This window comes from Coregonus clupeaformis, chromosome 40 (assembly GCF_020615455.1).
Source record: "Coregonus clupeaformis isolate EN_2021a chromosome 40, ASM2061545v1, whole genome shotgun sequence".
NCBI classification, from domain to species: Eukaryota; Metazoa; Chordata; class Actinopteri; order Salmoniformes; family Salmonidae; genus Coregonus; species Coregonus clupeaformis.
This window is the reverse complement of record NC_059231.1, coordinates 13,212,202-13,224,470: the sequence shown is the minus strand read 5'-3', so window position 1 is coordinate 13,224,470 and position 12,269 is coordinate 13,212,202. Positions and strand designations below refer to the sequence as shown.

At 43.7% G+C, this 12,269-nt stretch overlaps 1 protein-coding gene across 1 annotated transcript in view; it reads right to left on the bottom strand.

Annotated features, from left to right (window-relative positions):
• The window catches only part of LOC123482901 (titin-like), a 57,342-nt gene extending 45,729 nt beyond the window's left edge, over positions 1 to 11,613 (bottom strand). Inside the window, 31 exon segments of the mRNA XM_045212026.1 lie at positions 110 to 307; positions 450 to 554; positions 722 to 1,309; positions 1,545 to 1,577; positions 1,580 to 1,831; positions 1,939 to 2,229; positions 2,379 to 2,666; positions 2,829 to 3,012; positions 3,014 to 3,135; positions 3,231 to 3,533; positions 3,634 to 3,936; positions 4,195 to 4,482; positions 4,656 to 4,961; positions 5,061 to 5,363; positions 5,980 to 6,279; positions 6,376 to 6,651; positions 6,784 to 7,086; positions 7,200 to 7,499; positions 7,709 to 7,993; positions 8,130 to 8,657; positions 8,766 to 9,801; positions 9,803 to 9,898; positions 9,900 to 10,496; positions 10,498 to 10,628; positions 10,631 to 10,724; positions 10,727 to 10,791; positions 10,794 to 10,989; positions 10,991 to 11,083; positions 11,085 to 11,155; positions 11,158 to 11,386; positions 11,389 to 11,613. Of these exon segments, the coding sequence (XP_045067961.1) occupies positions 110 to 307; positions 450 to 554; positions 722 to 1,309; positions 1,545 to 1,577; positions 1,580 to 1,831; positions 1,939 to 2,229; positions 2,379 to 2,666; positions 2,829 to 3,012; positions 3,014 to 3,135; positions 3,231 to 3,533; positions 3,634 to 3,936; positions 4,195 to 4,482; positions 4,656 to 4,961; positions 5,061 to 5,363; positions 5,980 to 6,279; positions 6,376 to 6,651; positions 6,784 to 7,086; positions 7,200 to 7,499; positions 7,709 to 7,993; positions 8,130 to 8,657; positions 8,766 to 9,801; positions 9,803 to 9,898; positions 9,900 to 10,496; positions 10,498 to 10,628; positions 10,631 to 10,724; positions 10,727 to 10,791; positions 10,794 to 10,989; positions 10,991 to 11,083; positions 11,085 to 11,155; positions 11,158 to 11,386; positions 11,389 to 11,613 (8,389 nt within the window).
• Between the last annotated feature and the right edge of the window lie 656 nt (positions 11,614 to 12,269).

Genomic DNA, 12,269 nt, shown 5'->3' with positions numbered 1-12,269 from the left:
CTGTGGAGGAACAAAAAAGCCAGTAAGTTATCAAGATTAGTGTACATGTTGACGGAATTCATATGATATCAATAGGACAGAAAGAGGAAGACAATGAAACAAAACTTACCAATTGGATCAAGGGCGATGACTGGTTCTGTTGCCCTGCTTGGCCTTCCTAAACCGGCCGCATTCATTGCCATGACTCTGAATTCATACTCCAGGCCTTCAATCAGTCCAGTCACTCTGCAGTCCTTTACCCTAATAGGGGTCTTAGTGGCTCTCTTCCACATCAAGCTGTTCCTTTCTTTGTATTCGACATGATAGCCTGCAAAGATAATATTTTTCATATTTACCATTCAGCAAATGCTTTCCACAGTCAAATCAGGAATAGTAAATTGTCCATGTCCATTTTCCTTACAGTCCATGGAAAGTCTATGGATTACTAAAAAGACTGTTTGCATAATTACCAGTGATTGGTGAGCCTCCATTTTCTTTAGGATCAGTCCAATTCAAAATGGCCGACTCATGGCGAATGCTCACAATCTCTGGTGGTGCAGGTGCATCAGGCACATCTGGTGAAACAAGAATGTTTTGAGTGAAATTTTGAGTGAAATTATTGCCATATAGTACATCTATCAATCAATCATCAAACTATTGATGAATACAGATTTCTGAAGTTCTAATAACTCTTTATTTCAAACATTTTATTTTATATTTTCAATATATGACGAGAACTCACTGAATGGATGCTGAGCCACCACTGGGTCAGATTTGAGGCATTCTCCAACTCCATATTTGTTTTCTGCGAACACTCTGAAGATGTATTCAGTACCATCATGGAGCCTGGTAACTCTCATGGTATTCTTCTGGATAGCAGATGCCACAGTTGCCCACTTGTTGGCTGTTGATTGCCGCTTCTCCAGAATGTAGTTGGATATTTCAGTGCCACCATCATCCTTTGGTGGACCCCAATCCAGAGTGATTCCATCGGCAGTGATTTCATCAAACTTGAATGGTCCTGTTGGGATTCCTGGTTTTCCAACCACCTTAATCTGGATCTTTGCTTCTTTGACTCCTGCAGCGTTTCTTAGCAGGATTGTGTAATTTTCCGCATCACCTCTCTGGCAATCACGGATGAGCAAAGTTGTCAAAGTAGGTGTATATTCAACTGACATTCTTCCACTGTCTCCCAGAGAAACATGTCCCTTCTTCCAGATGGCTGAAGGAGCTGGTTTACCAACAATAGGTACGTTGATACGGACTGTGCTTCCCTCCTTGGCAACATAGCAGAGATCTGGGATGCCACTCAGGTCACAGTCAGGTGCAACTGCAAGTTAGGAACACAATGCTTATTAATCTATGAACCAGATAATATTATAATAAGTGCAGAAATGAAATGCTAAAATAGAACACATTTATGCTAGAACAATTAGAAACAATTGAATAAAAGTAGAAGATTAGCAATATATATATGTATCTAAAATGGCAATGCTTTTAGTCTCCAGTGTATTTTCTGAGTGGTTTGATAGCCTAGCTAATTAACACTGGACTACTGGACTTACCGATTTGATCTTTAGCGATCACAGTGAGCTCCAAGGTGGACCCTCTCCAGACTCATTGATTGCTTTCACTCTGTAAGAGTACTCCTTTCCTTCTTCAAGTTCAACCATCATGTGTGACATGACCTTTCCTTTCACTAGCTCCTTATACTTCTCTTCACCTTCCTGAAGCTCCAGAAGATAGGCACTTATGTGACTTCCACCATCACTGATTGGCTTCTTCCAGCCAATATGAATGGAATCTTTAGTGATCGACAGTGCCTTGAAATCCATAACCACTCCAGGTAGTTCTGAAATCAGTTAACAAGGTCATTTGATTATTACAAATCAAACAAAAAAACAACATTTAACATCTAATAGTAAGAAAAACCACATGATCGCATACAACAAAACATACCTGAAGCTCTTACAATTCCGGCAGTCTCACAACCTTCTCCGATACCATAGTTATTTTCAGCCAAGACTCTGAAACAGTAGGCCTGTCCAGCTTCCAAGTTAGGAATCCTGAAAGTAGATTTGGGGCATTCGGCTATGACACAGGACCATGCCTTTCTCTCTGCAAGACGCTTCTCAACAATGTAACTCTTCACTGGGCTTCCTCCATCAATCAGAGGAGGATCCCAGCCGATGGATGCATGGTTCAGAGATGTTTCCTTCACAATCAGATTCAGTGGTGGACCAGGAGTATCTATGGAAAAAATTAATTATTAGTTATATTACTTTATCAAATCACATGCGCCCGAATACAACCTTACCGTGAAATGGTATTATGTAGTAGATAAAACCAAATGTTGTTTCTCAAAATAATAGTATCTTAAGACAAGAATCAAAGCCTACCTAGGACCTTCACGACGATAGTGTAAGACTTCTTTCCACTCTCGTTTTCAAGTGACAAAACATATTTGCCAGCATCATATCTGTTGATATCCTCAATGTACATAAGGGTATCACATTCGGTCGTTTTGATCATGACTCCTGCTCGTTCTTTGAGGTTGGCATTGACCTTGGTCCACACCACTTTGGGTGGGGGACGTCCTATCAGTGGCACATAGAGTCTCATTGTGACTCCGGCTCTCAGGACCAGCGCCTTGCGAAGGTCTGCATCCAGCTCAGCATCAGCGGCAACTACAAGTTAAAATAGAAAGTAGTAGAGAGTTAGACAAGACATGGATGTATTTTAGTTGAATAGATAGTAGTGCATTACATGTTTATTTCCAAATGTGTGGGTTACTTAGATTAGTAATTGTTCTGTATAGACTTGAGAGTTTTATGATAATGTTGACGTACTCAGGATATCTTTGGCCTCGTGTTTCCCAGGAACTTCACTTGGCTCGCTGTATCCAATCTTGTTCACAGCAAAGACACGGAACACATATTCTGTTTTATCATTGAGACCAGTAACCAGGAACTTGGTTTCTTGTAGCTTTTTGGGCACATTGCACTTCGTCCAGTCTTCTGCATCAGCTCTCTTGCACTTCGACAAGGTAGCCGAAGATCTCACAACCACCATCGTAAGCAGGCTTGGTCCAAGACAAGCTAATGGTGCTGTGTGTTGAGTCGACGACTTTAGGGAAAGCAGGTGGTGCAGGTGGATCTGAAGAAGGAAGAACATAAGACAATGTCAGCGAAAAGTGTGGGGACATGTAATCCTTAATGATTTAAATGAGCAAATGTGGTTGTAATACTTACACACAGGATCAACAGCAATGGCAGCATTGGATGCATCACTTGGTTTGCCAAATCCAGCTTTGTTCATGGCAATCACTCTGAACTCATACTCAGAACCCTCTGAGAGCTGGGCAGCTTTTATGCTCCTGTCAATCACTGGTTTACGGTTGACTTTAACCCAGTTGAGCTCTGACGCTTCACGTTTCTCAACCATGTAACCCAGAATGGTAGCTTTACCATCATCAGCAGGCGCCTTCCAGCTGACAGTCATAGAATTGGCTGTAATGTTGGTAATAACTGGTGGCTCAGTAGGACCAGGAACATCTGCAAATGAGAGAGAGAAAGAGAGAGAAGGAGAACACTGAGAAAACACTTAAACATTGCACAAATGTATATTCAAACATGTACAAGCTTGAAATATTACCATATGGATTCTTGACCATGACAGGGTCGGTGAGTATTGGGTCCCCAATACCATACTGGTTCTCAGCACTGACCCTGAACTGGTATTCATGGTCCTGCATGAGTTTATCTACTGTGCAATCGGTCAGTTGACCATTGATATTGGAGGTGACCAGAGCCCAGTTCGCTCTGCTGGTTTCACGTTTGTCAATGATGTAGTTGGTGATTTCAGAGCCTCCATCTGCAACAGGTGGCTCCCACCTCATTTTAATACGGTCCGCAAACACCTTGGTGACCTTCACTCCGGCAGGTGGGCCAGGTTTGTCTAAGGAGAACACATAGATTATTTTACACATCGACAGTTGATTCTGAATATATGAATATTGTATTCTGGAGTCTCTTGCAGACCCTCACAAACACATTCATATACATACACTAACATATCTCAAGCCGTTATAGAGAGTTTGAGTGTATAAAAGACAAAAATAAAATGTATTAGCATGAAGCTACAACATCAGTTTGGAATTTGTGCACAATAATAAAAAGACAAATACAGTATAACGGTTATTGTAATTTTGCATACCTAGAACCTTGAGCTTAATATTGGCATATTTAGTGCCATTGGGATTTTCAGCTAGAATAGTGTACTCTCCAGACTCCTTCCTTGCAACAGAGAACAATTCCAGAATGTGTGTGTGTCTCTTCTGTGTCATCTTCATCCCCTCAACCAGTTTCAACGGAACACCATTTCTCTTCCATGTAACCTTGGGAAGTGGTTTTCCAAACACTACTGCATCAAAGGAGACATTTTCTCCAGCCTTCACTATGATCATGTTCTTCATGTCCACTCCCAGCTCGACCCTGGGGGGAACTGGAGAAACAAGAGAACATCACATCAAGTAAAAGGTCTGTGTTGGCCATGCATCCACAATTATTTTGAATCATTTTGGGATTTTTAAAATTGCATTTAGTCATTAGACGGATAAAACTAACTAAATAAAAAACACTTTGTTTTGTCAGTGTTCTGAAGGAGCAGTGCCTTACCATTCTCTGCAAACACTGGAATGGCATCTGAGATCTCAGAAGGCAAGCTGATGTTGATCGCTGTTTTGGCAAAAACTCTGAAGCGATACTGGGCTCCCTCCTCCAGGCCAGCTACAACATAGTCTTCTCTCTTGACGTTCTGGCAGTTGGCATTGCAGCGAACCCATTTCTCTACTTCTTGACCAATCTTCATATACTCCACATAGTATCCGATGAGCTTGCTACCTCCATCATTTTGGGGACGAGTCCAAACAAGTGAAACAGTGCTCTTTGTCACATCCATTACTTCAGGTTTACCAGGTGGATCTAGAATAAGAAAATGAAAACAGTTTTAATTGACAGATTACAGATTTCAAAGCCATTGAGGGACACGGTAAGCCATACATCACATGCTCAATTACTTACCAATGGGTGTTCTTGCTGTGACCCAGTCAGTCTGTTTGCTTGGTTTACCCTGGCCGGCCTTGTTGAGGGCAGACACTCTGAATGCATATTCCAGACCTTCCATTAAGCCTGTGCAGTTGTATTCAAGTCCGCGGACAACGGACTCATTTGCTCTTACCCAGAGAAGGCTGTTCCTCTCTTTGCGCTCAATGCAGTATCCGGTAAGAGGACTGCCACCGTCAGTTGATGGGGTCTCGTAGGACAGAGACACTGCTTCACTCTTGACTTTCGTGATGCACAGATTTCTAGGCTCGCCTGGGACATCTGGAATTAGAATATGGAGTTAGTTTGCAAGATTAACATACATTTTTGTAAAACAAATGTATTGTGCACAAGAATATGGCCTAGATTCAATCAGATCAACGTTAACCGGCGACAGTAGACACCCACATAACGGATGTTTTGCCGATGTCGGAGGTGGAACTGCGTTGGAGCCGTCGAATCGGTGAGAAGCTGCTCTTGCGATCATTGTCACAAAGCCACACCCTCCCCACTCGCGTTAGAAGTTCAGAACGAGAAAGTGTAGGCTATATAGAAATAATTACAAAAAATGAGGATTTCTATCATTGAGGTGTAGATTACATTTCACATTCCAGTGTTCAAACTTGTAAACAAGGCTGCATGGGATTGACTCTGTGCAGCCAATGGCGATGTCCACTTTGGGTATAATGCCAGGAGCCACTTGAAGATTTGACAGCTCTAACACAGTTCCACTTCTGACACCGTCAAAACAACCGCTATGCGGATGTTGGCTAAAGCGGATCTGATTGAATCGAGGCCTAGATTATTTAGACAATCATAATTCATTGTACAATAGGCTTTTTTTGGGGGGTGGGGGTGGGGGTGACCATGCTTATACCTCCTGTCTTGTTTAACTCACCGAAGGGATATCTAGCTATCATTTTCTCTGAATAGATTGGCTCTGAGATGCCAAATCTGTTCTCTGCTCGGTTTCGGAAGCCATACTCCATTCCAGGGGTAAGCTTGCCAACTCTGTAGCTGGTTGTGGTGCATGATCCAGAAGCTATGACCCAGTCTCCTCTGCTCACATCACACTTCTCAATGACGTAGTTAGTGATATTACTTCCACCGTCCTCACTGGGTTGGTTCCACTGGAGTGTGCAGGCATCAATATCAAGCTCAACGATCTCCAGGGGAGCGTCAGGAGGCCCAGGCTTATCTGTGAGATGAAGACATATACCAACAACATCCATTTAGGCTATGCATTCTGGCAGTGTATTAGTCAACTATTTTGAGTTTCCTCAATAAAACGTACCCTGTACTACGACTCTAAGAATTTGGCTGATTTTGGCGGTGCTGTTCTCAGCAGAAAGACTGTAGTAACCACTGTCCTTTCTCGAGACGTCTTTCATGATGAGCGCAATGCAGTTTGGAGACTTTTGCACCATGAGACGATCAGATGTCAACAGATCCTCAGCTCCTTGCCTCCATTTGCAGAATGGTGCAGGTTTTCCAGCCACAATAGCATCAACTCTCATTTTCTCTCCTGCCTTTACTGTGACAATATCAGGCATGATGATCTTTGGTGCCACTAAAAAGAGAGGAAAACATGTTCTTAAAATGAGGATGTAAAAAGTGGTGTGCATCAGGAACACTTTTTTGAATACCAAATTAAATCCAGACAAGGTAATTCTGGGAATTTTTTTTAAGATTTGCGACTTACTCAGCTGCTCCTTGACCTCAAATACTCCCTCAGCTTCTCTTGCCAGACTGGTTCCAGCCACGTTTCTTGCTGCAACCCTGAACTTGTACTTTGTGCCCTCTTTAAGTCCAACGACTACAATGGTTAAGTCTTTAACAACGGAATATGGTGTCCATTTGTCTTCAGGTTCACCGTCCTCTTTGTAATCAACCATGTAGCCATTGATCTTAGCTCCACCATCCCTCAAAGGTTTCAGCCATCCCAGAGTGGCACTGTTCTTTGTCACTTCCAAGACATCCATCTTCTTGGGTGGATCAGGTTCACCTGTTTTAAGAAATGTTTGAGATTTATGTGAATCAAAACACAAAACAATAAAATCCACTTACACTATCCACTATTTAATTATAATATTAGACATATTTTAACAGTGCACTTACTTATAGGATCAGCTGTCAGGTAGGCTTTTGGAGAGTCTTTAGGAACACCAATGCCATATTTATTGACTGCCATAACTCTAAAGTAGTAGTCACAGCCAGGTGTGAGGCCGGTGACTTTGAAGCTTGTTTTCTTCAAGTCGTTGATACAATTTGACCAAGTCTTCTTGTCGAGTTCACGTTTCTCAATGATGTAGTTCTGGATTTGACAGCCACCATCATTATCTGGAGGGAGCCAAGACAGCTGACAACCGGTGCTTGTCACATCACAGACCTCAAATCCGCCGACAGGTCCAGGAGTATCTGTTCAACAAATGTAACATCAGTATTGGATACAGTCCATATAAGAGTACAAACAATTATACTGTAATCAAAATAATAACGTTAATTTGACATTGTGGCGAATTAAATCTACATACATTTTTTATTGTTTAAAGTCTTTCACAGTGAATAGTCATCTGTCATTCCACAGACTGACATAAAAAGTGAAAGGATAGACCTCAGTGACTTACCCAATATTTTAACACGGACAAATATAGCTTTCTCCCCAGCGGAGTTGGAGAGTGTCAGAGAGTATTTGCCGGAGTCGTCCCGAGTGCTCTCAGGGATCACAAGGAAGGACATAGTATCAATCTGATCCACGTGCCCTCTCCTGACCACATTATCTACACCGAGCTTCTTCCAGGTGACTTTGGGGGATGGTCTTCCTCTGATAGTAGCGAAGAGTCTGATGGGGCAGCCTGCTCTGACAGTGAAGCCCTTCCTGAGACTGGCATCCAAGTCGATCTCTGGTGCCTCTGTAAGTGGGTAAGAGAAGGGGGAGAACATACATTAGATATTGAGAGATCATCATAAAATATTAGCTATAAGCTACAGTTCTATATCAACTGGATGTGTTCTCGTCTTGGCCTATATCAAGAATTATCCACTTACCGAGGACCTCCTTGGGGTTGACAGCGTCTTTGAGTGTAGCAGGACGGCCCCAGCCGACCTGGTTCTGTGCAGAGACTCTGAATTCATACATCTGCTTCTCATTCAAGTTTGGAATGGTGAATTCTGTGTGCACCAGCACACCAGCACCGGTGTTGCACTTCTTCCAGCCCTCTTCTTTCTCCTTACGTTTAGCTTCAGCTTTAGCTTTAGCTGCAACTTCAGCAGCTTCATCCTCAGCGGCCTCTTCATATTCTTCCTCACCTTCTCCTTCTCCTGCTGCTGCTGCTTCAGGCTTAGCTTCACCTTCAGGCTTGGCTTCACCTTCAGGCTTAGCTTCCTCTGCAGGTTTAGCTTCAGGAATAGCTTCAGCTTCAACCACTTCAGGTTTAGGTTCAGGTTTGTCTCTCATTTCAACCATGTAACCAATGATAGGAGCACCTCCATCATAGATAGGCTTGGCCCACCCAAGAGTAATGGACGTCTTGGTGCTGTCAATCACCTTGAAACTGCCTGGAGGACCAGGAGCCTCTGGAATCAAGGAAAACAAAATGTCTGCATGTTAGTACTGCCAACAGAGAAAATTCATAACCAATAATAATAGCAATACAATGTCACAAAAATGGATAAATGCTGTACCAATTGGATCTTTGGCTGCTACTGGTCTGCATGGTTTGCTTGGCTCTCCCAGTCCAACTTCATTTTCAGCCTTGACACGGAATTGATACTCGTGGTTGGGAATTAAGTTGCTGACTTTCATGCGTCTCTCAGAGATGGTACTCTTTGTGCATGGCACCCATTTTGACAGCGCGCTTTTCTTTTCCCTTTCCAGGATATAACCAGTGACAGACTTTCCACCATCTTTCTCTGGTGGGGCCCATACGACTGTCATCTCCTCCTTGCCGATCTTGGTGATCTCTGGTGATTCTGGTGGTCCAGGTCTGTTGAACTGAGTCCTAGCTGTGATGGGTTTGCTCTCCACTGCAGGACCTGTCCCCATCTTGTTTTCTGCTCTGATGCGGAAGATGTACTCATTTCCTTCTACTAGTCGGGTGACATTGCAATAGTTGGTGACAAGTGAAGCAGAGTATGTGGACCAGACCATTCTTCTTGTCTCACATTTCTCAATGATATAGCTATCAACCTCACATCCACCTTCATCTTCTGGGAGATCCCATGCAACTCCACATTTGTCTACTCCGATTCCAGACACCTTCACGTCTCTCACAGGCCCTGGGACATCCAAGACATTAACAATTGCGTAACCAGTGAAGGTTCCAGCAGAGTTTGTGGCAGTGACAACATATTTTCCGGTGTCTGTACGTTTGGATTTGATCATAAGGAATTTAGAGTAATCTGTGCCCGTTTCAATACTAACTCTGGGGTTATCTCCTGTGGCCTTGTCCTTCACCCATTTCACCTCTGGTTGAGGCTTTCCTCTGAGTCCAGCCTCAATTCTGATAGACTCTCCAGCTTTAACCACAAGGGCTCCAGCTAACTTCATATCAAGCACTGGTTTCTGGATCTCCTCCTTAACAAGTACATCACCAGTCTTCACCCAGTCACTTTCTCCACCTTCATTGCATGTCTGCACTCTGAACTGATAGGTTTGTTTTTCCACACACTTGTCAGCCATGAAGAATGTATATGTAATCAGATCCTCGTGTAATGGCACCCCATTCTGCCGCTCCCGCTTCTTTGCTCTCCAAAGCATAACCAATGTTGGGGCTTCCACCATCATAGTCTGGCCTCCTCCATTTCAAGAAGACAAAAGTTCTTACCAACGTCGGTTACGTGGAAGTTCTCTGGCTCACCAGGCTTGTTAATGGGATTGATGGCAAGGGTTGGTTGTTTTGTCTCAACTGTGGGCCCAGGGCCACATTTGTTCGCAGCACAAACACGGAAGAGATACTCGTGGCCCTCCATGAGTTTCGCTTTAACCATGCGGTTAGTGCAGTCAGATGAGATCATTGACCAAAGCCTCACACTGGGTTCACGGCACTCAACAATGTAGTTTGTAATCTCAGAGCCTCCGTTGTCCACAGGGTTCTCCCAGGACACCATACAGGAGTCTTTGGTCACATAGGTGGCCTTCAGATTCTGACAGTGTCCAGGTCTATCCAACACATTCACAGTTATTGTTGCTTCGGCTTCACCACTGTAGTTGTTAGCCTTCAAAACATACTTTCCGTGGTCAGCTCTGGTTGCCTCTTTGATTCTCAGTTGAACAACAGGCAAGTTTGAGTTAGTGTTGTCTTGGCGGTTTCAAAAACGTCCTCACCCCTTTTTCCAGATAATCTCTGGATCGGGTCTGGCTTTCACATAACCGACGATGTTGACGTTATGTCCAACACGGACAGTCAAACGCTCACCGGCTTGTGGCATCCATCTCGATCTCTGGAGGTATCATGATGTCTTTGGCAACCACCGATTCAGGGCATTCTCTAGGCGCTCCAACTCCAATCATATTTACAGCACTAATGCGGAACCTGTACTCTAGTGTTCTTCAAGGCCTTTAACCCTGTAAGCACACTGCTTAATGTGACCATCCTTGTTGATGATCTCCAATTCTCCGCCAACTTTCTGAATTTCAATAATGTGAAACCCATGATTGGACTGCCTCCATCTTTGTTGCTAATCAGACCCTAGGTCTGCATTTTTCCTTACTGTAGTCCTTTATTCTGGGATTAACTGGAGGTCCAGGAGCTTTAATTTGTCGACAGGGTTTTGCTGGGTCTGATAGGCAGAAGGTCCACTGAAAACCGGCAATGTTTTCAGCGAAAACTCTAAACCTCATACTCATTTCCCTCAAAGGGCCAAGTACTCTGATTCTGAGATCCTTACAAGGTGTCGTGTTGACACGGGATCCATTTTCCGCCCTTATGTCTACGCTCAACTATATATCCAGTGATTTGACTGCCTCCATCAAACAATGGCATGGTCCACCCAACAGTGAGAGGCATCTTCCGCAATGTCCCATGTGTTTGGTTTGCCTGAATGGGCAGGGGGTTCAAACGTGTGTTGGGCACAGTTGGTGCACTTTCAAGAGGAGCGCCACCGATACCCATTTTGTTCTCTCGTGTGATACGCACAACATATTCAACACCGCTCTGCAAACGAGCTGATCTTAAGCTTTTGTAGCTGTGTTACCAGAGCTCACACACTCCCCAGGTTTCCTTCTTAGCCTCTCTCTCTCAACAATGTAACCTGTTACAGGGCCCACCATCATCCTTTGGAGGACTCCGAGTCAATAAGCATGTTACTCAGGAGTAACTTCAAGGACATTGACTGGGTCCAATGGGAGCAGGCACATCAAAACAGTCACATTCAAAGCCAGAGTCTTGGTTCCTGCAGGGTTGGACACTGTGAGAATATAGGTTCCACTGTTGGTTCTCATACACTCATTGATGCTGAGAACTGTTGAATAGTTGTCACTCTCAATCTTAACTGCGCCTTTGGGTACAATTTCTGCTCCATCAATGACCATTTGGCAGTAGGCGCAGGATTACCTCTCATGATAGCAGGGAGTCTGATTGTGCTTCCACATTTCCTGATATCCTTCGATCAGCTTGGCCTCAACTTCAACAATTAGACCACTGTGAAAAAGATAGAGAGAGAATATATAGGTTAATTGTTATAATTTGATTGATGATGGAAATTATGTTGTCTACAAATCCAATACATATAGGGAGCTGTTTCTGGACACAGATTAAGTTTTAGTCCTTTACTAAGAAGCACTTTCAATGGAGAAGTCTCTATTAACTTGCTTTTTTTGGTATACAACTAGGATTCATCTCTGTCGAAACCAACCATTAAGTAAATATATAATGAAATCTCACCAAGCTTCTCTGCGAGCGGGACAGTGGTGTCTGGTCTACTCAGTCCGATAGCATTCTCTGCTCTCATACTCGAATCTGTATGTCTTTCGCTTCCTCAAGGCCAGTGATGTGGCTCTCAGGGGATGCTGACGATGTTCCATTCGTCCCTCTCCTCTCTCCTTCTTGCAGTACTCAACCAGGAAACCTGTGATGTTGCTACCTCCGTTGCAGGTGAGCAGTTCCACACAAGCCAGACCTCCCGTCTTGTCCACATCTACATGGTGCAAGTCCTTTGGTGGACCAGGTGGGACTGAAAATAGACCAT